At 45.1% G+C, this 26,777-nt stretch overlaps 1 protein-coding gene across 1 annotated transcript; it reads left to right on the plus strand.

Annotated features, from left to right (window-relative positions):
- The first annotated feature begins 2,936 nt into the window (after positions 1-2,936).
- Chpf (Chondroitin polymerizing factor) lies at positions 2,937-25,258 on the plus strand. The gene is made up of 15 exons (XM_028314167.1): positions 2,937-3,388; positions 3,767-4,132; positions 6,228-6,379; positions 7,233-7,361; positions 9,585-9,777; positions 11,375-11,526; positions 12,686-12,814; positions 13,946-14,097; positions 15,691-15,796; positions 16,485-17,093; positions 17,886-19,121; positions 20,843-21,007; positions 21,560-21,655; positions 22,068-22,245; positions 24,813-25,258. Exons 1-15 carry the CDS (start codon positions 3,133-3,135, stop codon positions 25,100-25,102), a joined length of 4,209 nt encoding a protein of 1,402 aa, XP_028169968.1. The 5' UTR covers positions 2,937-3,132; the 3' UTR covers positions 25,103-25,258.
- The last annotated feature ends 1,519 nt before the right edge of the window (positions 25,259-26,777 follow it).

A 26,777-nucleotide genomic window follows, 5' to 3' on the forward strand; every position in this document is an offset into this window, starting at 1 on the left:
CGAGTGGGCTCACCACAATAGTCGAGCGGTGGTGGGATTCGAACCCGCGTTCCTCGGATCTCGAGTCGGCCACTCCGACCCCTTTACCGTTCGGCTATCGTGACTTAGCTAATTAAGTATATTTATTTATGTATTATTAATTCTTAAAATCCGTTTCAGATTAATTGAGATATTTTTATTCGTACTAAATCTTGTCGCCCTTGAAGTAGAGCTTGATCTATATAATTTGGGTGCAAGTTTATAGGCACTTAGGGGGCGTCCATAAATTACGTGAGACTTTTAGGGGGGGGAGGGGGTCAACAAAAACCTCACTAAATCTCACGTGGGGGAGAGGGGGGGTCTCAGGAAATATCACGTAATTTTTTCCGCAAGAAATAGAGAAATAGTTTGCCAGAAATCTAGGTTTAAATCTTAAGTAAAAAAATTGGCCAAGTGCGTGTCATGCCACGCGCAGTGTAAGGTTCCGTAGTTGTCCGTCGTTAACAAAATATATTTCAGAAACAAGCAATTACTTCATCTAAAGTATAGTCTTTGAAACTCAGTTAAATTACTCCAAAACTATTAAATTTCGGTTTTTTTAAATATCACGTGAGATTAGGGGGTGGGGGAGGGGGTCAGGCAAAATCTCACCAAATCTCACCAAGGGGGGCGGGGGGGTTGAAAAATAGCCAAAATTGTCTCACGTAATTTATGGACGCCCCCTTACATGTAGGTATGTATGAATTTTGGAACATGTTTAATTTACAAAAAAAGTTATTTACTTGAATAGCCCAATTAATTTGTAAATTATTGGAATTGGCAATTTATTTTAAATGCTTTTAATGTCAATTCATTAAAATAATAATTGTCTTGCCAATTTGTGTATCCGTTTATCTTAAGAAGGAAAGGAAGCCCGACACGTTTCCTTATAGACACGCGAGTTGTCTTTAAAAGTCTAATTTATTCATGCTTCAACTCATTTACACACATATCATTTCAATCGATTGTATAGTATAAATAATATCGTAATCGCCATATTAATGGTATGTGATCGGCACGCTTTCCTCATAACCTTAACATATACCTCAAAATGTTCATAAAATCAGCCAAGAGCGAGTTGTGTTCACCACCGAATTCCGTACATCGTGTAGAGAAGGTAGAGAATTACACACGTACTCTACATTTTACTGAGTCTAACTTTATTTTAGTATAGCACTTACATAAGTAAGTAGGTACCAGGTGCATATAAGTAGGTACTTGCGGTCTTGCGGATGGACAACGGAGCTTTAGTAGGGTTGAGTTTGCACTCTTTGGGTTACTGGGTACCACCAAAGCTTTGAGACAGCGAGTTCTTTTTTGCTTTTAAAACTTTTTTTTTTAAGATTATTAGCAATTTGTAAAATAAATAAATTAGCAATTTGTATTGCACAAATTACTAATAGTCCCGTTAGCCCCTCCATGTATTACGTACGAGTAGTGGGCTCACCAATAATCGAGCGGGTGGGATTCGAACCCGCGTTCCTCGGATCTCGAGTCCGCCAGTCCGACCCCATTCACCGTTCGGCTATCGTGGCTATGATAACTTTAAAAAATAATATATTGTCTAATTTTGATTAAATAATACAAAATATTAAGCTAATATTTTAAATCCTTGATTCATTAGGTAGGATGGAACTATAATGAGTAAGTAAGTAGGTGCTTTGTTGGATTTTATGGTAGGACTTCTCCATACCTTCATGATATTTTAGCTTGCTTGAACAGAAGACAATATTTTGTAGGTATTCAACTACTGCGCATTGTTTTGTTTAATCATCCATAATACCTACAGATAAAAGGTAAACTAGAACCTGTCTACCAATTACTCAGATTTTGTAGGCATGGAGCGTAAAGTGTTTTCCAGAGAGTAGGCAGATTTGCGAATTTTCCTCATCGGTTATTGTGTGTAATATCACACAAGACACAGAGCTGATTACCTAGTCTGCGCACGATTGTGATCACTCCAAATGGGGACATTCCACCGGGCAAAACATGTCACCTATTTCCTCCGCAGATTTACTTTTTATGAGTAGGTACATACATGGCGTGGCAACAAATTTAAGGAAATTTAATAAAAAAAACTAATTATCAATGAAATATCATTCAGTGTGGTTCAATTTCATTAAATCTAAAATGAAATCGCCTTTTTATTAGTCTTACTTAGGCTCTGTTAGGCCTAATTCTTACTTTATACGTTTTGGGTAAACTGTACCTAGCAGGTAGATAAATAGAAGAAATCTACACCACCACATAGTATAATAAAATAAGACAAGAAAATAAAAAGAAAGAAACTATAGATACGGCACAATTTAGAAGGTCTTATCGCTTTAAATCGATCTATACCAGAGAACTTAGCGGACAGTTGTTTAGAATAGATAAAAAGGGAACGCTCAATAAATCAAATATTTTATGAATAATGCCCATATTGTTCTTTGCTTACTTTGGAATATTTATGTTAATTATAAAATGTATAATAATTATTACTCGCATTCCAATACAATTTTATGGCCACCAACTGTTTTGTCCGTAGGTAAACAGGCATAAATAAATGCCGTCTCCCTGTACAGTTTCCTCGAAGATTCTTAAAAAAGGTTTTGATGTTTTTTTTGAGTTGTTTAAGGAGCGTGGCGGGAAAATGAAGCGTCATCTAAATTCTTAAATTCATGTTTTATTTTCTGAAATATGTGTTTAGCCAACCAATATTTATTTATTAATCCAATAATTGAATACTTTTTATACCTTGACACTGGCTATAATATGTGCAAACCGCACAAAGCCATAACGAAAAGAAATATCCCTCCTTCTGGCGCAGTCGGGTAAAAACAGAAACGGTGAGGAAGTTTCTTGTTGCCGTAAGGATCTATATCCAAAGCCGTAAAACTTCTATTAAAAAAAAGTTTCTTGTCAGTTTTTGTCACTGTCAGTTTGACAGTAATGGTTCGTCACGTCAGATCGTCAAGTTTTGGGTAGATTGATAAACTTTATTTTTATCGTCAATTTGTGATTAGATTAGTTCCTTCAAACCTTATCTTTACTAACTGTGCCTTCTTTACTTAGACTTTCGCATATAACCCACTTCTATAAAACTCCCAATGTGAATGTATCAAAAGCCCAACAATGTTGTCCCGTTTCGTGGTTTCGCAAGTGAAGCACAATTCGTACTTCCTGGTGGGGGTGGTGATCGGGCTGTGGGTGGCGCTGGCCGCGATTCCACTGGAGGAGGAGGTGGCGGCGTGCGCGGAGGCGAGCACGGCGGCGCTGAGCGACGAGTTCGAGCCGCATCGCGAGGAGAAGCCCTTAGGGCCCGCGGGCCCGGCGGCGGGCCGCAGCGTGCAGCGCCCGCGCTACTACAGCACCGAGCTGGGCATGAGAGGTGTGTACACCCTATCAACATGGAAATTATGAATCTATTTCATTCATAGAGGTAACTGTCGCCATCGACAAGCTGAGCTGACCTACTTTTGGTTCTGTAAATTATCTAGCTAGTAAGGCAAATTTAAGCTGAGGTTTTAAACTACTATGCTGTAGGTTACCTTCATGAAAAGAGTAAAGTCAACTAGACATAAAAGAAAATTGTTTACTCTGCATTTTGAGACTTGTAAACTAAATCCTGACATGTCAGTTTATCAGCAGGACACACTTCTAGCAAGTGAAATGAAAACGTTTTACTTTGAAAGCAGTAGTGGGCTAGTTAATAATTAATTTTAGATCGTGTTTATTGTTTTACAAAAAATAATTTTGTTTTCCACAGGGTCTTTACTTGCTGGGGTGTTAAGCTCAGAAGATGCCTTGGATTCAAGAGTGGCTGCTCTCAACCAAACCGCTGCCCGTCTCCAACCTGCATTCCGAGTATTCATCGCAGCATCCAGCGTTCAGGCCGCCCCCGGGCGCGCTAATGTCGTGGGCTTCACTGACACTCGGGAAATGCTCAAACCATTCCATGCTCTGAAATATCTGGCTGACAATTACCTCGAAGAGTATAATTTCTTTTTCTTGGTGTCGGACACATCATTTGTTAACGCCCGGAGGCTGTCCGAGCTTGTGTCCAAGCTGAGCGTCAGTCAGGATGTCTACATGGGCACAATCGCAGAAGATGACAGCCACTACTGTACCCTAGGTGAGAATCAATATTTTAAGTTTGTAGTGGGTCTGTGTGGGGTCCCGTTGCAGTGGGCATCTTGTTGGTGAATGGGTGGCACTGCTCAGTTTACTCTTGTTTTTAATTTATTTTTTCTTACATTAAGTATTATGTGTCACTGTCATGTTATTTATTTTATTTATTTTATTTATTATTCATTATTGAGCAATTACATATTTGATCCAAATGTCTATGTAATTGCCTGTATTTGTGTGATGTCCATTGTAATAAATGTATCTTTCTTTCTTTCTTAATAGCAAGCACTTTAGTGACAATTTAAGGTCCCATTATTTGTATTGTATTGCTGTTGGTTTTCCGAATAAAATAAATAAATAATAATATTATTGTAAAATACAAGCAAAAATGGCTGTCTGCTCTGTGCAGATTTCTTTCTTTGAGTGCAACGATGCTGCACGCGCACCCGGCGCTAGTGATGTGGCGCGACGCTAATGAGGTTGCATGCGTGGCGCGAACAGGGTCTTAGGTACTCATTGTATGTAGAGGGAGGCCTGTTCATCTCCGCGAGTTTACATCGAAAAAAAAAAAAACACGCACGATGGCCCACCTACAGGATACTATTCGACAAGGCCTCACATACGAGCGAACATTGACTCACGCACGCGTATTCTTGTGTATGATGGAAGAAAATAAAGAAAATGGAAATACTGTGCAGTATTTAACTGCCTAAATAATAATAAAAACACAGAATGTACTTTTTTAAGTTGCCTCAAGACACTGAGAGGTAAATAAGTAGTTAATATTATTCATGATAATTCATGCTAAATCATGTATTTCCTCCGCCATTTTCCGCAGTTTGGCACCTCACGTCACATCATTTTACCGAAGTCAGCCCTATAGCTTCGGCGCAGTGCCGATCACTGACGTTTGTCAACTAAATGGTGCTTGACTCTTGAGACAGGCTAAATTCCACCATATTGTTAATGACATTGAGCATACATTTTTTTAAATACCTTCGCGAAGTAAAACTTCTGTACGTAGTACTTATTATTATTCTGTGGTGGGGGGGTTGAAAAATAGCCAAAATTGTCTCACGTAATTTATGGACGCCCCCTTACATGTAGGTATGTATGAATTTTGGAACATGTTTAATTTACAAAAAAAGTTATTTACTTGAATAGCCCAATTAATTTGTAAATTATTGGAATTGGCAATTTATTTTAAATGCTTTTAATGTCAATTCATTAAAATAATAATTGTCTTGCCAATTTGTGTATCCGTTTATCTTAAGAAGGAAAGGAAGCCCGACACGTTTCCTTATAGACACGCGAGTTGTCTTTAAAAGTCTAATTTATTCATGCTTCAACTCATTTACACACATATCATTTCAATCGATTGTATAGTATAAATAATATCGTAATCGCCATATTAATGGTATGTGATCGGCACGCTTTCCTCATAACCTTAACATATACCTCAAAATGTTCATAAAATCAGCCAAGAGCGAGTTGTGTTCACCACCGAATTCCGTACATCGTGTAGAGAAGGTAGAGAATTACACACGTACTCTACATTTTACTGAGTCTAACTTTATTTTAGTATAGCACTTACATAAGTAAGTAGGTACCAGGTGCATATANCTTTTTTAAGTTGCCTCAAGACACTGAGAGGTAAATAAGTAGTTAATATTATTCATGATAATTCATGCTAAATCATGTATTTCCTCCGCCATTTTCCGCAGTTTGGCACCTCACGTCACATCATTTTACCGAAGTCAGCCCTATAGCTTCGGCGCAGTGCCGATCACTGACGTTTGTCAACTAAATGGTGCTTGACTCTTGAGACAGGCTAAATTCCACCATATTGTTAATGACATTGAGCATACATTTTTTTAAATACCTTCGCGAAGTAAAACTTCTGTACGTAGTACTTATTATTATTCTGTGGTAGAGGGTACAAATCAGGGATGTTATGGATATCTGTAACCGTAACTTTCGAATATCCGAAATAAAAAAATATCCGTAATCGAAACCGGTATGATATTAATCCTGTATCCATAACCGAAACTACATATCCATAACATCCCTAGTACTAATTTAATGTTAATTGTTTGCAGAGGGCGGCATCCTGCTGTCGAACTCGGTGCTACGCGCGGTGCACGGCGAGCTGGACTGGTGCGTGCGCAACTCGTACTCGCCGCGCCACCACGAGAACATCGGCCGCTGCGTGCTGCACGCCGCGCACCAGCGCTGCACGACTGCGCTGCAGGTCAGGCCCGATTCGTGGTCATACTCAACTTCTGGCCTAGGGGGGAGCAAGTCATACCCAGCTTCTGGCCTAGGGAGGGGGAAGCAAGGCAGATTTTTTAGGTCAGATTGTTTGACTTAGCTCCTTCAAAGCACTTTCCAGGGGGGGGGCAGCAGCTACCCTCCCTTCCTGCCCTGGATACGCCCATGGCAATTATCACAGCTTCAATCAAATAATGTTCCTGTGTGATTAATCATTTGCTCAATGTTTCCTTATTATTTCCTGTGTCTTTCTGTGTGTATTCTTCTATCTTGCTTTTATTTCCTGTGTCTATTAAATTTTTGTTAAGGTCCAACCGCCTCTTACATGGTTGTCTATACAACTATTATTCATTGCATACCACATTATACCCCTGAGTTACAATCAAAGCAGTTTCAAAAAGTAAGTACATATGTATATTTGTACGAGTAATATCAACATAATAAGAATTCAGGCCTTGCATACCAATACTAGGTATGCCAATCATAGTTAGAACAGAGGGTCTATACTAGAAGGAACCAGTTGCGAGACTGCTAACAATATTTTATTTAGGAAAGTAGTGGCCATGTATCATCTAAAGCCCGGTCCGTGAACACGTAGAATTTTGTCCAATGACCTCTAGCTACCCATCCTTATCGCTCGCGCGTAATTATATTGCTGTCGCGACTGTGCGACTGGCACCTACAGTGAGTGTGCGAATTCTACGTGCTCACGGACCAGACTATAACTTTTGTTTTTTGCTGTGTGTGTTTTTGCAATCAGCTCCAAGACTGAACAAATCTGTTCTGTGATAATGACATTGTATCATCAAACTAATCCGCATGGTCTGTGGCAGGGTGAGAGCTACTCGTCGGCGCGGCTGGAGGAAGGCGGCGCTTTAACGCCGGCGCTGGCGGACGCGGTTACCACCCACCCGGTGTCCGAGCCCGCTTTGTTCTACCGCCTGCACGCCTACGTCTCCAGGGTAAGTCGCTTGAACAGAACGACAGCAATAATATTTAATTTGATAATTTTAATGTTCATTTCATTTTATTTAATCTATATACAGGGTGGAAACGATAAGTGATCTCACTCGATTATTTTTAAACTATACAAGATATCAATAAACTAGTTACTGATCCTGAAAGTGCTTCATAAGCTCTATCAAATGGTATTAATAATAGGTTACAGAATTAACTGGATCTATCCGAAATTTCAATGTTACCAGCTTCCATACATTTGGTAAAATCACATAATTTTAAAAACTACACATGATATCGTAAAACTGATTACTGATTCTAAAAGTGCTTCACAAGCTCTATCCAATGGTATCAATAATAGGTTACAGAATAAACTGGATCCATCCAAAAATTCAATGTTTCCTTCTTCCAGACATTTAGTACTACCACAGTCATGACAACTCATCTCTTGACAATATTATAGCAAGTAAAGCCTAAAACCAATGTTTTCCATGAATAATTTTAAATAAGAATACAATTTACGTGTTTATTTAAAGAGTTTATTAATAAATAAAAAAAATTACACTTCTAATAATGTGTGTCTGGCATACATTTAGTATGGAAGCTGGAAACATTGAATTTTCAGATAGATCCAGTTTATTCTGTAACCTATTATTGGTACTGTTTGAAAGAGCTCATGAAGCACTTTCAGCATCAGTAACCAGTTTTTCAATATCTTGTATAGTTTAGAAATAATCGAGTGAGATCACTTAACGTTTCCACCCTGTATATCTATATATATAAAAGAAAGTCGTGTTAGTTACTCCACTTATAACTCAAGAACGGCTGAACCGATTTAGCTGAAAATTGTCAGGGAGGTAGTTTAGAGCCAGGAGAAGGACATAGGATACTTTTTATCCCGTTCGACAGCATTCCCGTGTGATTTGACATGAAACGTCAGTCACTATAAAACGTGGTATAACAAAAAAGAATCAGACTTGGAATAACAAACCACGCGGGCGAAGCCGCGGGCGGAAAGCTAGTTTTAGATAAATGTTTATATATCCTTGGACATTTTACACTGCGTTTCTAGTCCCAAACTAAGCAAAGCTTGTCTATGGGTACTAGACAACGGATATAAACATACTTAAATACTTTTTTTTTGTAAATAAATACATATTATACATAGAAAACACCCAGTCCAATACAAACAAATATGTTCATGCACACAAATGTTTGTACTGTGCGGGAATCGAACCCGCAACCTCTGGAATAGTAGTCCATTTCAAACCACTACACCAAACGGCTGACGATTGACTGATGACTGATGTTATTTTTAAGTTTTTGCAACGCCTTCACTGGGCGTCACATGTACAAAATTATGTTCTACCAACTCTTACCCATGTGGCATGCAATAAATAATTTGAATGTGACATTGCAATAATAGTGTTAGAACTGAGGTTCAGTGAGATTAACGATGGCTCTTGGCGCCAGATAACGAGGCTAAAATGTTATGGAGATTTACTTCATCTAAAGTACGGCCAACGAGAAGCGATACCAATATCATGGGTGAACCCGTCTGACTTTGCCATATTTTGGCGGGAGAACGAGACATTACGACAAATACACAAGATGGGAAGAGACAGAATATATTGTCAACTCGACAGTCGTATCGACCTTTTGTATCGCTGCTAGTTGACCGTACTTTACTAAACGAAACTAACTCTGCCATTGTGAGTACCCATAGGAATAGTAAGTTGGGACCAAAGCGGCGCAATCTAGATTTACCCTGATCAAGACGGCACTGAAAATGTCTACATTTTAAGCCAAGACTTAGGAAGTGCAATATGGAAATCAGTTTCAATTTTTTTTTATTATGTCTAAAGCCTGGTCCATGAGCATGTAGAATTTTGTCCAATGACCCCGCAGTGCGACGGGCGCCCGCAGTGAGTGTGCGAGCGCGATAGCAACATAATTACGCGCGAGCGATAAGGATGGGTAGCTTGGGGTCATTGGACAAAATTCTACGTGCTCACGGACCAGTCTTTTTATAGATCGTACCATCCACGAAGACGCGTCTCACCATTCTTCCGCTAATGTTTGAGTGTTATCGGCACACGCACACTACAATAATGACGCTCAGATTACTCGGATCAAATACCCGGCACACCGCGCTTTTCCCGACTAAAAATTGGTGGAGCGCGTCTTCGTGGATGATCTATTTATACATATAGATGTGTTCTTGGCAGGTGTTCCTGGAGCGCGACCGGGCCTCAGTGGCGCGGCTGCGGGCGCAGCTGGTGCACACGGCCGCCCGCCACCCGCGCGGCTACCGCAACGCCACCTGGCCCGCCGGCCTGCGCGCCGACCCCGGGCTCGCCGCGCCGCCGCCCGACTCCAGGTCACACATACAGGGTGCTCCCGGGGCGCGACCGGCCCGAGGCACGGTAATACTATCTATTAGGGTGGTCCTTATTCCTACAAAAAAATTTTTTTTTCTTATATTTTGCGGGGCACCACGTAATTTGAATATATACCATATGAAAGTCTTTCATTATTATTTTTTTAATTTTTAAAAGACATTTAGGGGTCGCTACCAAGGTTTGAATTTTAAGTAAAAACACGAAATCTTTATTTGTTAGATTCATTTATTTTTAGCCGAAGCCAAGTAAAAATATTACAAAATTATTGTTGTTGCTATGAACTAAGATATTATGTACAATGTACATATTTGAATCAATTATTTTTAAGATATAAGAGTTTACTTGTTAGTATCTCGACGCGTCGGTACCATGGTCGGTACAGAAGAGGGGTTGAGGGGAGAAGGGGACAAGAAGCGATTGTCTATTCTATCTATGCGATGTTCATTTGCACCTAAAATGTGATATAAACACTTAAATAAAACATTTATGAAACCATGATTTAAGATCTTCAAAGCTTTTTGTAAATATTTTAACAGCTGGTAGCGACCTCTAAATCTTAACCAAAAAAAAAACAAAAAAAGCTAATTTCATATTTAGAGGTATATAATCGAATGAGAAAGTGCCCCGGAGAGAATTCAAAAGTCGAAAAATAAGGACCACCCTACTATCTATACAGTATTCCAACTCGGCCATATTTTTGAAATAAATGTACGCGGTACGTCACGGTATGACAACATGCGATAGGGCTGCTCACCTACAGTACCCATTCTAATTACATCTGTCTACTTAGAATTTCTATCTAGTTTTGTGATTGTAATTTTTTTTTAGACAAACAAAATACTTTGTGAATGGAATAGGATAAAAATGCGCGTCGTTTTGTGTTAGTAGATTTAATTTAAAAAAATGTACTAAAATAATTTTAAATGTACTAATCATAATGGTTACTTTAAATTCAGGCGGATGAAGTCGTGGGCAAAAGCTGGTTTAATACAATATAATTTTTATTTCAAATCAAACTGACTGAAAATGACCATTTTTGACTGTTAATAGCTTGTTTTTGACAAATTTGACCGTAAATGACGGTAGTCAAATTCTATCACCTTGTCATTTTCAACACTAGCTAGGCCATCGACGTCCGTTCGGCACATTCGCGACACCCCTAACTCTAACTTTTGGATNAACTAGTTTCGGTCGGACACTAATTGTAAAATACAAGCAAAAATGGCTGTCTGCTCTGTGCAGATTTCTTTCTTTGAGTGCAACGATGCTGCACGCGCACCCGGCGCTAGTGATGTGGCGCGACGCTAATGAGGTTGCATGCGTGGCGCGAACAGGGTCTTAGGTACTCATTGTATGTAGAGGGTACTAATGTAATGTTATTTGTTATATCTCCGTCAGCAGGGGTACGCCGTGACAACAGAGGGTCCCCGCTAAAAATCAGTTTCAAGACAAGCCCTGGCGGTCTTGATGTACGCTGAGCGGGTGCCTTTTTGTTAGAGGGGCACAAGCAGTTAATTGTCCACTCGTTATTTCTCTCTGTTTGAATCTATGTCTTGCTTGCTTGTATACCTTTCTTGCAAATAAAAAGTTTTCTATTCTATTCTATTTGTTTGCAGAGGGTGGCATCCTGCTGTCGAACTCGGTGCTACGCGCGGTGCACGGCGAGCTGGACTGGTGCGTGCGCAACTCGTACTCGCCGCGCCACCACGAGAACATCGGCCGCTGCGTGCTGCACGCCGCGCACCAGCGCTGCACGACCGCGCTGCAGGTAACGCCTTTCAGAATGCCGCCAGCCATTCAAATCTAAATCAAAAATATTTTATTCAATTTACACCACTGGTGGCACTTATGAACGTCAAAATATAGTAAACTAGCTTTTGCCCGCGGCTTCACTCGCGTGAAATTTAGTTTGTCACAGATCGTCATAAATTATAGCCTATATGTTAATCTGGGTCATAAACAATAATACTGTAAAGTTTCTTCAAAATCCGTTCAGTAGTTTTTGCGTGAAAGAGTAACAAACATCCAGCCAGACATCATGACATCCAAACTTTCGCATTTATAATATTAGTAGGATAGGATAGGATAGTAGGAAAAAAATGGTAGCCCTTATGCGGCACTTTACATGTCTCCTTATCTTTTGCGCCCTACCAGTATTCCATTCTATGGATTCCATATTCCTCTGTCTGTTCAAGCAACGCCTTGAGTGTCATAGCAACCATCTGGCTACACAACTACCTGTTTCGGCTGAAGAATGCGATATTCTTCGATATAAAACTTCCACAACATATCTCCAATAGCCGAATAAACAACATCAAATCTCGAATAAAGCCGCTGGGCTGATTAAAAAAATCTACGGCTTCAATGCAGACTACAGATTCTTTGTCGACTGGTAGTTGGGTCGGGATGTTAAGCAGTACGGATAATATGGATATGTATGACAGTGACATTACATCAACCGATTCTTCATACAAATTAGAATCGTGCACAACTATCGCCCGACTAAGTGTAGGAGGGAGTCTGAGTAAAATTGTGACATTATCACACTTTTAAACGAAGAATGACTCATGAGATTACTTTTGCCTTGTTTGTATTTTCCCTAAACTTGAGGCAAGAAAGAGAAAGTTGTGACAATGATGTGTATATTGTACTAATCACGTATCATCTAAAGCCCGGTCCGTGAACACGTAGAATTTTGTCCAATGACCTCTAGCTACCCATCCTTATCGCTCGCGCGTAATTATATTGCTGTCGCGACTGTGCGACTGGCACCCGCAGTGAGTGTGCGAATTCTACGTGCTCACGGACCAGACTATAACTTTTGTTTTTTTGCTGTGTGTGTTTTTGCAATCAGCCCCAAGACTATGAACCTACAAATCTGTTCTGTGATAATGTATCATCAAACTAATCCGCATGGTCTGTGGCAGGGTGAGAGTTACTCGTCGGCGCGGCTAGAGGAAGGCGGCTCTTTAACGCCGGCGCTGGCGGACGCGGTCACCACCCACCCGGTGTCCGAGCCCGCTTTGTTCTACCGCTTGCACGCCTACGTCTCCAGGGTGAGTCGCTTGAACAGAACAACATTTATCCCACCAAAAACATTCTGTAAAAAACTAGCCAAGTCTCGATGGAGCTGCCTGTTTATCTCTAAAAAGTAATGAAATCTAGACAAAGTCGTGCCAAGTCTAAGGTTTCTTACTGCGATTTCTTTATTATTATTGTTAATGTTGTGTGACTTGGCTGTTGAACAATCTTTATTAAGATAATCATACATACGTATTATTGAAATACGCAGCTTTATTAAGCCTACAATTGTCTGGTTGTTACACATCGTCGGCGTCACATGTACAAAATTATGTTCTACCAACTCTTACCCATGTGGCATGCAATAAATAATTTGAATTTGACATTGCAATAATAGTGTTGGCACTGAGGTTCAGTGAGATTAACTATGGCTCTTGGCGCCAGATAACAAGGCTGAAATGTTATGGAGATTCACGTCATCTACTAAACGAAACAAACGCTGCCACTTGTGAGTACCCATAGGAATAGTAAGTTGGGACCAAAGCGGCGCAATATAGATTTACCCTGATCAAGACGGCACTGAAAATGTCTACATTTTAAGCCAAGACTTAGGAAGTGCAATATGGAAATCAGTGTCAATATTTTTTGATTATGTCTAGCAAGTAGGTACGTGCCGTGAAGACGCAATGTCTAGCAAGTTATAGATCGTGCCATCCACGAAGACGCGCCTCACCATTCTTTCGCTAATGTTTGAGTGTAATCAGCACACGCACACTGTACGGTCTACGTACATTGCACAAACACGGCGCCTCGGCGCGCCGTCAGCATTTTCGCGCATTGGCCTACTTTTTCATTTTAACCATAATTTTAGTTTTATATTCAGTACACGTCGAATCACCATACCAATCGCGCGTGCTCATTACCATTCGACCATTTTAGCGTAATATTAATTATTCGCAATATAGTTATATTTTCTACCAGTGACTTTCATTCATCTATATACCATCTTCTTTAAATGAGCGGACAGTAACCGAACACACACTACAATAATGACGCTCAGATTACTCGGATCAAACTCCCGGCACACCGCGCTTTTCTCGACTTAAAATTGGTGGGGCGCGTCTTCGTGGATGATCTATTTATACATATTGATGTGTTCTTGGCAGGTGTTCCTGGAGCGGGATCGAGCCTCAGTGGCGCGACTGCGGGCGCAGCTGGTGCACACGGCCGCCCGCCACCCGCGCGGCTACCGCAACGCCACCTGGCCCGCCGGCCTGCGCGCCGACCCCGGGCTCGCCGCGCCGCCGCCCGACTCCAGGTCACACATACAGGGTGCTCCCGGGGCGCGACCGGCCCGAGGCACGGTAATACTATCTATACAGTATTCCAACTCGGCCATATTTTTGAAATAAATGTCAACAGCCCCGCGGTACGTCACGGTATGACAACATGCGATAGGGCTGCTCACCTACAGTACCCATTCTAATTACATCTGTCTACTTAGAATTTCTATCTAGTTTTGTGATTGTATTTTTTTTAGACAAACAAATTACTTTGTGAATGGAATAGGATAAAAATGCGCGTCGTTTTATGTTAGTAGATTTAATTTAAAAAAATGTGCTAAAATAATTTTAAATCTACTAATCATAATGGTTACTTTAATTTCAGGCGGATGAAGTCGTGGGCAAAAGCTGGTTTAATACAATATAATTTTTATTTCAAATCAAACTGACTGAAANTAATACTGTATGATATTATTACCGTGCCCGAGGTGGCGCGGCTCCAGGAACCAGGGCCCTTCACGCACCTCCTCAGTTAGGGGCCTCACGACCGTTGGTATCCAGTGCGCTGCTAGTGAATGACTCGAAGGAGGATTCGCCATTTCCCTCGAAGCTGGAGGGGCTCGCTAATGTCCAATTCTAAGATAATAACTCGCGGCTCCGTTTCAACACCGTCGAGTATTAGTCCCGCCCTTTTGGCTGGGAGAGTCCCACATAATCCATGACCGCCCCCATCAGCCTATGGTATGCGCAAAGCATTTCCCGACAAAAAAAAAGCTGGTAGCTGTCACGTCACATCGACGCTCTGGTACGAATCGGGGCGAAAACGGGGAGCTGTGCGGGTAATTGGGAGGGAGATTCCAGCGAGGTGCGCAGTTAGATCAATTGGGTTGTAGTCTGCCTTGCAGTGTCCAACACCCACCGCTGCAAAAAACTTAGTTTGCAAAACTAGATTTCAATCTTGATTGTTCTCTACAAAATAAAGACCTCTCCAAGGATTTCCACAGTTTCCACATCGACCGGTTATGCGCTGCTCAGATCCAGTGAGAGGCCAACTTACATTACGTTTCGAGTCCATGGTACATGTTGTATTATTCTAGCCCAACAGCTAAATCATTGGACGGGATTCTACGTGCTCACGGACCAGGCTTTACAAGAAAGACCTCTCCAAGGATTTCCAGAGTTCCCACATCATAAATACTCATAAAACTTTAAAAAAGCACTTTTACATCGACCGGTTATGCGCTGCTCAGATCCACTTACATTACGTTTCGAGTCCATGGTACATGCTGTATTATTCTAGCCCAACAGCTATCAATTTCTCGGCCTATGTAACGAGTCTCCAAATGTAGATCGTTCAAAATCTTCATTTACAAATTGATTTCATTTTACAGTTCTAGCACACATCAATACTTATGACTATAATTTGTATATTTTAAAGACTGTAAACCCTTGAAAAGGAGGCTGACAATAGTGACTGAGTTTCTTGAGCTGCTTCTTCTCAGCACTGGCCCATTTATTGTCCCGAAGCGGTGGTAGGGTTAATATTGGGACGTGTAAAAGTGCCTTTTAAAAGCCTATTTGCAAAAAAAAACTAAAAAGTTAATTTTAAATTCGTTTTATCCATTCAGGTTCGACCACCTGCGCTGGACGCTGTTCAACGAGTCGCACGCGTTCATGCCGGACGACCACCGCGCTGTTGGCCTCATCACCGGCGCCACCAAGGAAGCACTAGAGGTGACTCATCATCATCACCATTTCAGCATTCAGCATCATAGCACGTCCTGTTGACAAAGGCGTCCCCCAATGATTTCCATATTTATCGGTAGCGGCTTGCATCCAGCGCCTTCTTTCTACTTGTGGGTGGACGTCCTACGCTGCGCTTTCCGGTACGTGGCCTCCACTCCAGAACCTCGCTGCCCCATCGGCGATCAGATTTGCGTCCTATGTGCCCTGCTCATTGTTACTTCAGCGATTTGAATTTGTTTACGGATCTCTTCCGAAGGTGGGACTCATTTATTCAACGATTAGGTCATTCTACAGGACTTAGGCACCGAACAAAATGAACAATTACTAAATCCTTTATATTGGTTCGGTGCTTAAGCCCTATTCAATTGATTTTTGTTTTTTCTAGTGTATAAGTTCCCTAACATTGCAAAAAGAAATGCTGTGTATACCTATAATTGAGGTCATATACGCATCATGTGTTAAACCATGTTAAAATGTATGAACTGTATTATGTATGTGACTTTGTTGGTGTACCTAATAAATAAATAAATAAATTCTACGTTTTATGACGACTCGACTATGCAACGGGCGCGACAGCAATATAATTACGCGCGAGCGATAAGGATGGGTAGCTTGGGGTCATTGGACAAAATTCTACGTGCTCACGGACCAGGCTTTAATTAAATGTCGTTTCCAGCTGGTACTGCGCACGGCGCGCGCGTGGGCATTAAACCGCTGGCCTGAAGCGGAGGACGTTCGTCTTTTGGAGGGCGCGTGGCGCTGGGAGCCGCCCTACGCGCTGCGCTACCGGCTGCTGCTGCACGCGCCGCCCAAGCAGCCCGCCCAGGCCGCGCCGGTGAGTCGCATTCTGTCCTTGCATGTAGACTGGCCCGAGGCGGAGGACGTGCGTCTCCTGGAGGGCGCGTGGCGCTGGGAGCCGCCCTACGCGCTGCGCTACCGGCTGCTGCTGCACGCGCCGCCCAAGCAGCCCGCCCAGGCCGCGCCGGTGAGTCGCATTCTGTCCTTGCATGTAGACTGGCCCGAGGCGGAGGACGTGCGTCTCCTGGAGGGCGCGTGGCGCTGGGAGCCGCCCTACGCGCTGCGCTACCGGCTGCTGCTGCACGCGCCGCCCAAGCAGCCCGCCCAGGCCGCGCCGGTGAGTCGCATTCTGTCCTTGCATGTAGACTGGCCCGAGGCGGAGGACGTGCGTCTCCTGGAGGGCGCGTGGCGCTGGGAGCCGCCCTACGCGCTGCGCTACCGGCTGCTGCTGCACGCGCCGCCCAAGCAGCCCGCCCAGGCCGCGCCGGTGAGTCGCATTCTGTCCTTGCATTTAAATAAATAAATGCAATAAAAATAAAACATATTTATTATCAGACAACGCAGTCCATATTTCGTTAGTAAAAAAATGATCTTAAAATACTATGTTAATAGGATTAGACGACCGTCCCTGCCGTTCTGACCTGCGTCTGGTTTGTGGAAGCCTTCAGAGATAACGTTGCGCTACGTCGTTGTAGCGACGATCTGTTTATTTTACATACAAAACTACGAAATGTACAAAGAGACAGGGAGAAGAGGTGGGGAGGGGTGTTCAATGAAAAGCTTCATATATTATTATGTAGTGTTTTGAGTTACCGATAGATGGCGCTGTGTGAAGGTTGAATCGCGATATGTAAATTTTTTGAGGGCCAGTACATTTAGTCAATTTTGTTTCGGAATAAATGAGACATGCCACTGGAATATTGGTTTTATGTGAAGTTTTTGTGACTTGTACAATGTGTGTTGCGTTGTTAGGACGGAGATACAACACAACGCAACGTCACGTCAGCGTTCGTGTGGTATCTGCCTTTGCTCTTAAAGAGCACAAATTCGCACCCGCGCCGCCTCGTTTGTCGTTCGGCAGTTGCAGTGCGGCGCGGTTGGAGCGCGGGCCCGCGCTCAAATTTGGTGTGACACACTTCAAAGAGTTTCTTGTATTACAACTTGCGCGGGCTCGCATTCAAACTGCGCTGCTACTGCCCCGCGTTTGGTCTGTGGAAGCCTTAAGTATCATGCGTATGAGCATCATGCGTGTTGTTAACCCTTCACCTGCCTGTCCCAGAGCATCCGCAGCTTGGAAGTGGTGCGCGGTCTGGGCGCGGCGCGGCTGGCGGCGGCGCCCTACGTCACGGAGGCGGCGCGCGTCACGCTGCTGCTGCCGCTGGACGCGCGCGCGCAGCCCGACCTGCCCGCCTTCCTGCGCCGCCTGGAGCCCGTGTGTCTCGCGCAGGACAAGAACACACAGCTCGTTGTGGTGAGTCACTGCAGCGTCCGCAGCGTGGAGGCGGCGGCGCCCTACGTCACGGAGGCGGCGCGCGTCACGCTGCTGCTGCCGCTGGACGCGCGCGCGCAGCCCGACCTGCCCGCCTTCCTGCGCCGCCTGGAGCCCGTGTGTCTCGCGCAGGACAAGAACACACAGCTCGTTGTGGTGAGTCACTGCAGCGTCCGCAGCGTGGAGGCGGCGGCGCCCTACGTCACGGAGGCGGCGCGCGTCACGCTGCTGCTGCCGCTGGACGCGCGCGCGCAGCCCGACCTGCCCGCCTTCCTGCGCCGCCTGGAGCCCGTGTGTCTCGCGCAGGACAAGAACACACAGCTCGTTGTGGTGAGTCACTGCAGCGTCCGCAGCGTGGAGGCGGCGGCGCCCTACGTCACGGAGGCGGCGCGCGTCACGCTGCTGCTGCCGCTGGACGCGCGCGCGCAGCCCGACCTGCCCGCCTTCCTGCGCCGCCTGGAGCCCGTGTGTCTCGCGCAGGACAAGAACACACAGCTCGTTGTGGTGAGTCACTGCAGCGTCCGCAGCGTGGAGGCGGCGGCGCCCTACGTCACGGAGGCGGCGCGCGTCACGCTGCTGCTGCCGCTGGACGCGCGCGCGCAGCCCGACCTGCCCGCCTTCCTGCGCCGCCTGGAGCCCGTGTGTCTCGCGCAGGACAAGAACACACAGCTCGTTGTGGTGAGTCACTGCAGCGTCCGCAGCGTGGAGGCGGCGGCGCCCTACGTCACGGAGGCGGCGCGCGTCACGCTGCTGCTGCCGCTGGACGCGCGCGCGCAGCCCGACCTGCCCGCCTTCCTGCGCCGCCTGGAGCCCGTGTGTCTCGCGCAGGACAAGAACACACAGCTCGTTGTGGTGAGTCACTGCAGCGTCCGCAGCGTGGAGGCGGCGGCGCCCTACGTCACGGAGGCGGCGCGCGTCACGCTGCTGCTGCCGCTGGACGCGCGCGCGCAGCCCGACCTGCCCGCCTTCCTGCGCCGCCTGGAGCCCGTGTGTCTCGCGCAGGACAAGAACACACAGCTCGTTGTGGTGAGTCACTGCAGCGTCCGCAGCGTGGAGGCGGCGGCGCCCTACGTCACGGAGGCGGCGCNAGGACGTGCGTCTCCTGGAGGGCGCGTGGCGCTGGGAGCCGCCCTACGCGCTGCGCTACCGGCTGCTGCTGCACGCGCCGCCCAAGCAGCCCGCCCAGGCCGCGCCGGTGAGTCGCATTCTGTCCTTGCATGTAGACTGGCCCGAGGCGGAGGACGTGCGTCTCCTGGAGGGCGCGTGGCGCTGGGAGCCGCCCTACGCGCTGCGCTACCGGCTGCTGCTGCACGCGCCGCCCAAGCAGCCCGCCCAGGCCGCGCCGGTGAGTCGCATTCTGTCCTTGCATGTAGACTGGCCCGAGGCGGAGGACGTGCGTCTCCTGGAGGGCGCGTGGCGCTGGGAGCCGCCCTACGCGCTGCGCTACCGGCTGCTGCTGCACGCGCCGCCCAAGCAGCCCGCCCAGGCCGCGCCGGTGAGTCGCATTCTGTCCTTGCATGTAGACTGGCCCGAGGCGGAGGACGTGCGTCTCCTGGAGGGCGCGTGGCGCTGGGAGCCGCCCTACGCGCTGCGCTACCGGCTGCTGCTGCACGCGCCGCCCAAGCAGCCCGCCCAGGCCGCGCCGGTGAGTCGCATTCTGTCCTTGCATGTAGAAACTAGCTTTCCGCCCGCGGCTTCGCCCGCGTGGAATTTTGTCTGTCACAGAAAAACTTTATCGCGCGCGTCCCTGTTTCAAAAACCGGGATAAAAACTATCCTATGTTCTTTCCCGGGACTCAAACTATCTCTATGCCAAATTTCATCAAAATCGGTTGCGAGGTTTAAGCGGGAAAGCGTAACAGACAGACAGACAGACAGACAGAGTTACTTTCGCATTTATAATATTAGTTGGGATTTTGTAATCAAAAAACAAAGTTTGGTCGATGGCCGCGTGAAAAAAAAAAGACGCCAATTTCCGGCATTGTCTTTTGGTATATTCTTGACTTTATTTATGTCCAGCTTTTTGCGCATAAATGAACAACGCCATCTATTGGCATTTGGCAATCGACATAAACAAGTTTTCTGGAAGGTTATAACAGGCAATGGATGATTTTTTATGTATTTAACGCCCGCATTCACAAACGATACTTGCATAAGCGAAGCAGCGAATCGAACGCACAGCTCTGTGATCGGTTCATGTGACACCCTGTGCGTCCACGCGCGCTGTAAGATCTCATAATAATGTTTGTGAATACGGGCACAGAATAATAATAAGTAATATGGTGTAATTTAGCCTGTCTCAAGAGTCAAGCACCATTTAGTTGACAAACGTCAGTGATCGGCACTGCGCCGAAGCTATAGGGCTGACTTCGGTAAAATGATGTGACGTGAGGTGCCAAACTGCGGAAAATGGCGGAGGAAATACATGATTTAGCATGAATTATCATGAATAATATTAACTATTTATTTACCTCTCAGTGTCTTGAGGCAACTTAAAAAAGTACATTCTGTGTTTTTATGATTGATTTAGGCAGTTAAATACTGCACATTATTTAGTACACCATTTTCTTTATTTTCTTCCATCATACACAAGATACGCGTGCGTGAGTCAACGTTCGCTCGTATGTGAGGCCTTGTCGAATAGTATCCTGTAGGTGGGCCATCGTGCGTGTTTTGTTTTCGATGTAAACTCACGGAGATGAACAGGCCTGGTACGGGCGTAAGTGTACAGTTTGCGTGTCTGTGCAGGTGGTGATCCGCGCGCCGGGCGAGGACGAGTCGGCGCTGGAGGCGACGCGCGCGGCGCTGGACGTGTTAAGCGCGCGGCACCGCGGCGCCTCGCTGCAGGCCGTGGGCGCCGCGCTGGCGCCCGCCGCGCTGCCCGACCACGAGTGGGCGCAGCGCCTGCAGAAGGTGCGTGACACATGTCAGACTGAAAATGAAAAATGAAAATGAACTTTATTGTGAATGTGAATTTAGGTAAACAATAGCAGATACATGGCTTAATAATAGAAACGCTCCAAATTTAAGTTAAGGCGTATTCACAAATTATTCAAATATTATTACATTTAGATTAGAAATGATACAGTATATTGTTATTCGAAATGTCAATTCCACCAAAATTATTTAAAAGGTCAAGAAATTTATGTCAGCAATGTTACAAGTCAATGTCAATTCAAAAATGACAATATTAATAAAGAATTAAGAATGGAGATTACTGATGCGGGATCGAGACAAGTGCAGAACGTCAATCCCAACTTTGTCTACGGAAGAATAGAAACCAATCAAGCTAAATGCACACCTCACTGACCAATGACTTGACCACCACTGATGATTGGACCACTGACCAATGGATGACCCTACACCTCACGTTTGCCCCGTCCGCACCAGAGCGTCGATGTAACGTCACAGCCGCCAAGTGCGCAGTTAACTCGACCGGGTTGTAATTTGTTTGTGTGATTGCAGGTGGCGTTGAGCATGGCGCTGCCGCGACTGTCGAAGGACACGCTGATTTTGCTCTCTGTGCCGCACATGGAATTTAATCAAGATTTCTTGAACAGGGTAAGTTTATTGTATTTACCGCGCATATTATACTACCTACTTTAGCACCTATTTCCACATTTATACGTACAAAACCGATACTCAGTGTAAGTTCATGAATCCGGCTCGAAGGACCAACTACTTTGAATTTTGAGAATATATTTTATTACTGTTTGCCGTTACTAGTGACTAAAGCCTGGTCCGTGAGCATGTAGAATTTTGTCCAATGACCCCAAGCTACTCATCCTTATCGCTCGCGCGTAATTATGTTGCTGTCGCGCTCGCACACTCACTGCGGGCGCCCGTCGCACAGTCGCGACAGCAATATAATTACGCGCGAGCGACAAGGATAGGTAGCTTGGGTTCATTGGACAAAATTCTACGTGCTCACGGACCAGGCTTTAGATTAAATGTGATTTGTGTCTTGAAACAGGTCCGCATGAACACGATCGCGGGCTGGCAGTGGTACTGGGCGCTGCCGTTCGCGCGCTACGCGCAGTACGCGCACCCGCGCTTCCTCGACGAGCGCGGCGCGCGCCCGCAGCAACATACCGGACGCTTCGCGACCCGAGGCGCCGTCCTCGCCTTCTACCGCCGCGACTGGGACGCGGGTGAGTGACGCGGGACACTAGCGCCGGCCACGCCACACCGGCCGCTTCACGCGCGGCGCCGTCCTCGCCTTCTACCGCCGCGACTGGGACGCGGGTGAGTGACGCGGGACACTAGCGCCGGCCACGCCACACCGGCCGCTTCACGCGCGGCGCCGTCCTCGCCTTCTACCGCCGCGACTGGGACGCGGGTGAGTGACGCGGGACACTAGCGCCGGCCACGCCACACCGGCCGCTTCACGCGCGGCGCCGTCCTCGCCTTCTACCGCCGCGACTGGGACGCGGGTGAGTGACGCGGGACACTAGCGCCGGCCACGCCACACCGGCCGCTTCACGCGCGGCGCCGTCCTCGCCTTCTACCGCCGCGACTGGGACGCGGGTGAGTGACGCGGGACACTAGCGCCGGCCACGCCACACCGGCCGCTTCACGCGCGGCGCCGTCCTCGCCTTCTACCGCCGCGACTGGGACGCGGGTGAGGGCACAACACTATACCGGGACACCTGTCTAAGTCTGCGGGCACGGAACTGCGATTGCGACAGCGGGGCGGCGCGGCACCCGGTGATCGCAATACTATTCCTCATCGCCGCCCATCACTCGGCCATCGCCAGTCTCGTGCCTGCAGACTTAGGCCCGGTTTTCACCGAGGCAGAGCGAAGCGCTATTTTGATCGGTGCAATCACAAAAGTCATTCGGAGTACAAACAGTAAATCACCCCTGGTCTAGTGCTGTTTACAGATCCAATTATTTTTAGAATCTAGTAGTTTTTACTTTTTCAGCCAGGGTCACTCAAGATTCTTTCGTAGTCGAATTGTGTCACCTTTTTTGACATATTCAAGACCTGACCTTAAATAAAAAGAACGCTTTGACATTATAGTGTCATTCTCGACAATGCGTTAGGGGTGGTAAGCATAATTGTGATTGTGATTGAAACATGAACAGGTGGCCTGACGTCACGGCCAGCGCCTATGTTTAAGTTCGCCGATTCTAGATGGATTTCAAAAATAACTTCACCGGCTTTTTAGTTTTTTTTTTATGTGATAGGAGGCAAACGAGCAGATTTTAATCCCATTAAGTGAAATCTAATATTTATTTATATTTTCAACATCACGAAACTTCTCCATTTTAACGTAGGCCATTGTATTTTTGTTTTTACACAGGACTATTCCCAACCGTTACCGTTCCTGTATGGTCAGGATTTTATTCAGTATTGACCAATATTTTGGCCCTTATGAATCGTAGTTGAACGTTGTCAGTTTAGTTTTCTTTTAATTTGGGACAATCTACGAACGATCGCGGACGTTCTGAACTCATGCCAAATGTTAATCTGCCGCCGGAAAGCTGTTCAAAAAGACAATTAACTAAAAATATATCGGTCGAATTTTAAACAAATGCTATGGAATATCCCCTGTGAGCTTCCGTATTTTATTTTTAAAATCCTTTATCCAATGAGATTCCGTCTGTTAGACTAGAGTTAAAGATAAGAATATCGGGTATCTATGTGTGAACAGTAGGTTCGTGATTATCACCTCTCGTTCCCATCGCTACAACTCCTGTGTAGCCAGAATCTACAGCTCGACCGCCAATAAAAACCCAACCAGTGAAGGTCAAGTTTATCCCGGGGGAAAGTTGTCTGTCATTGGATCCGCAACGAAATTAATTAGAATAACATAAGAGGACTTCGAAGTTAAGGTTCGATCGGAATAGTAGGTTGTGTAGCTTTCTGTGAGAACGAATTTTACGAATCGTGTTTCCAGTATTCTCTTTTTCACTTAAGATGATCTGTATGGCGATTCGAGTTTGAAAGTTATTTTATTTTAATTTTAATTATAAGGCAACCAACAAGACAAACACGCATAGAAATTACTATAACTAAAAGTGCTTAAAACTAAGTGCTATCTTAATTACTGCCGCGGCATGCAATGTGGGTAGTTGCAAATATAAAAAATATAAAAGATGTCCCTTAACTAAACAATAGCGATTTATCTTAATCGTAATATACAGGGTGTTTCTTGTAAGGTGTCAAGCCGAAGGCAGGTGAGGACTAGACCTATCGATTTCACCCCCATGTATGTTCTACGATTTTTCATAGTTTAGAAGTTATCGTTAATTTTGTGATTTTTTCAAATTGTATGACCCAGCAGGCTTTAATTTTTTTTATCTTTTTTTAGGGTCGACTTTTCTCAGATTTCTTTTTTTTTGACAGATTCCCTATTAATTGCAGATTTTTGAAAAAAATGATCAACTTCCTATCTTTGATGCAAGATACAAAATTTTTGCTAGAAACATAAAAAAATATGCTTTTAGCGGAACATCCTAAAATTTTCAACTTAAAAGTAAAAAAAAAAAAGAACTTCCATAGGTCCAAAATAATTTTAAAAACTGCGCAGTTTTCTGAACTTTCATAATAACACAAAAAAACATGTACTTAATTTCATTATTTTCTGGCCATTATTTTCTGTAATCGCTCCACTAAAGTGGTAAGTCGGAGATTCCGTTACATGTTTTTGACTTTCTTAGGACTAACTAATGTTTGCAATTCTCTAANTTCAATGTAAGTTACTATTCCCAGCCCTGGCGGCGTGGTCGGGCAGCTCGGAAGCGCCGGTGGTGGAGGTGCTGGCGGGCGCCGAGCTGCGCTGCCTGCGCGCGCCCGACCCTGCGCTCGTGCTCGCGCCCCGCCCGCCGCCCTGCCGCCTGTCCGCGTCCGGGCCGTCCGGGGCCGCGTCCGGGCCGTCCGGCGCCGACACGGAGACGTGCCTGCGGGCGCAAAGCGCGTCCGGCTTCGCGCAGCTGGAGCTGGGCGACCGCCACGCGCTCGCCAAGCTGCTGCTCGAGGAGCGCGCCGCCGTGCACACCTAACGGCACGTTGCATTACGATAGTACGAATTAAAGCCTAGCGTTTGCTTTGTGATTTGTATTGAATTTAGTCAATATTTTATACTGACGATATGATGTTAAAATGTTATGATCCCACTTATATTCACGGGAGATAATAAATCGTATTAAAATCACTGGGAGCAAAAATTGGTATCCTTTTAAGCCTTGGTTTCCACTGAGACGGAGCGGTGAAATGTTTTAAATAACCAATCAGATTTCATTCTGTCAAGTTCATTCAATCTGATTAATTATACGAAACATTTCTCCGCTCCGCTCCGCCTTGGTGAAACCCGGGCTTTACTACTAACTCTGTTGCCCTATTTGTTACAAAATAATAATGCGAAAGTAATTTAGATTAATTGATCGACGACGCCCATGTCATTAATACAAATCACATGATACATTGTCAGCTTATACTAATCCACCAAATTTAATCAAATTAAAATTATGTAATAACGTAATCCCCAGGAAATGTGAAAAGAAACAACGATTGTAATAATAAATGGAATATTTATTGAGTTAAACATAAACAATACTGAATACTGACAGTAGTAACGCACATCGCGGCAAGCGCAGCCATTCCGCGCGGAAGAAATCTTCGCGACTCTCGTTTTAGACGACATTGACATCGCGTACTGTCGGACCCACCGGATCAAAGCCGCGGCATAGAATGCCCCATTACCGGATTAACATCGCCCCGTTACAAAGATGAAAATAGCTATTTTTTGTAGAATTGGAACCAGCAACAGTTCTCGCCCGTGGTCGGTTTATATTTAGTGAAGGCGATGTTGATAAGATAATGGAACTTCACGTGAGCGATGACCTTATGAATTACTATAATTCAACCCAAAAACTGATCGCAATTTAGATGAAATTAGTATTTAGTAAAAAACACCCTGTGACAACGGCAAGAGATACGATCTGTCTATGGACTGGATTATACTAAAATTGGACACTCCTTATCACAATCCTATTTTTTCACGGCTGCAAGAGGGGACCCCTATCCATAACACAAAAATATCGACGCAATAAAAACGCCGCGTATTCATCATAATTTGCGTTATTGGATTCGTTGGTGGGGACCAATCCGAAGATTTCTTCCGAGTGAACTCACACACGCACACAATACATACAAGCTCTCTCGCCCTACACCTCGCGCATTCACTTCCGTTTGATTTTAAAATACACCAACATCGTGCAATATCGCAATATTAAAATCGTATAAATGCAAAGGGTTGCTTATTTTAAAACGTATAAAATTCATTGTATTAAAAGCATCGTAAAGGGAATGTTTTTCTTAAATGCAATTTCATTAAGCTCCTTAAAAGTATACAAAATTCATTTCCTTTTGTGTGCACATTATACGGCGATGAATACGTGAGGTGTGGAGACCTCGACCATTCTGCTAAATGTCTTTTAGTGTAAATATTAACTATGCGCGCCCCGCCGCGCCGCCCGCCACAATCTAAGTAGGTACTTATCTTATTGCTACCGCTCCACAGAGATCTCCTCGTTTCCATGTAACGTCGCTACTACATACTTGTGGGATNAATACTAATTTACGCAAAATTAGTATTCATTGTCACAGCCAATTCACTGTCGGCAAGGCCACTGTGTAGGTAAATGACAGGTTTCAGTGATTGTACAACTACATCTA

This window comes from Ostrinia furnacalis, unplaced genomic scaffold, assembly GCF_004193835.3.
Source record: "Ostrinia furnacalis isolate ACB-3 unplaced genomic scaffold, ASM419383v2 OfSCF4595, whole genome shotgun sequence".
Taxonomy (NCBI): Eukaryota; Metazoa; Arthropoda; class Insecta; order Lepidoptera; family Crambidae; genus Ostrinia; species Ostrinia furnacalis.

Bases quoted from the DNA above. Each gene is read 5' to 3' on its own strand.
- Chpf (XM_028314167.1), top strand. From the start codon at position 3,133: ATGTTGTCCCGTTTCGTGGTTTCGCAAGTGAAGCACAATTCGTACTTC. The intron at 14,098-15,690 runs GTCACACATACA...TTATCCATTCAG, and splicing joins GCGCCGCCGCCCGACTCCAG to GTTCGACCACCTGCGCTGGA. The intron at 17,094-17,885 runs GTGAGTCGCATT...TGCCTGTCCCAG, and splicing joins AGCCCGCCCAGGCCGCGCCG to AGCATCCGCAGCTTGGAAGT.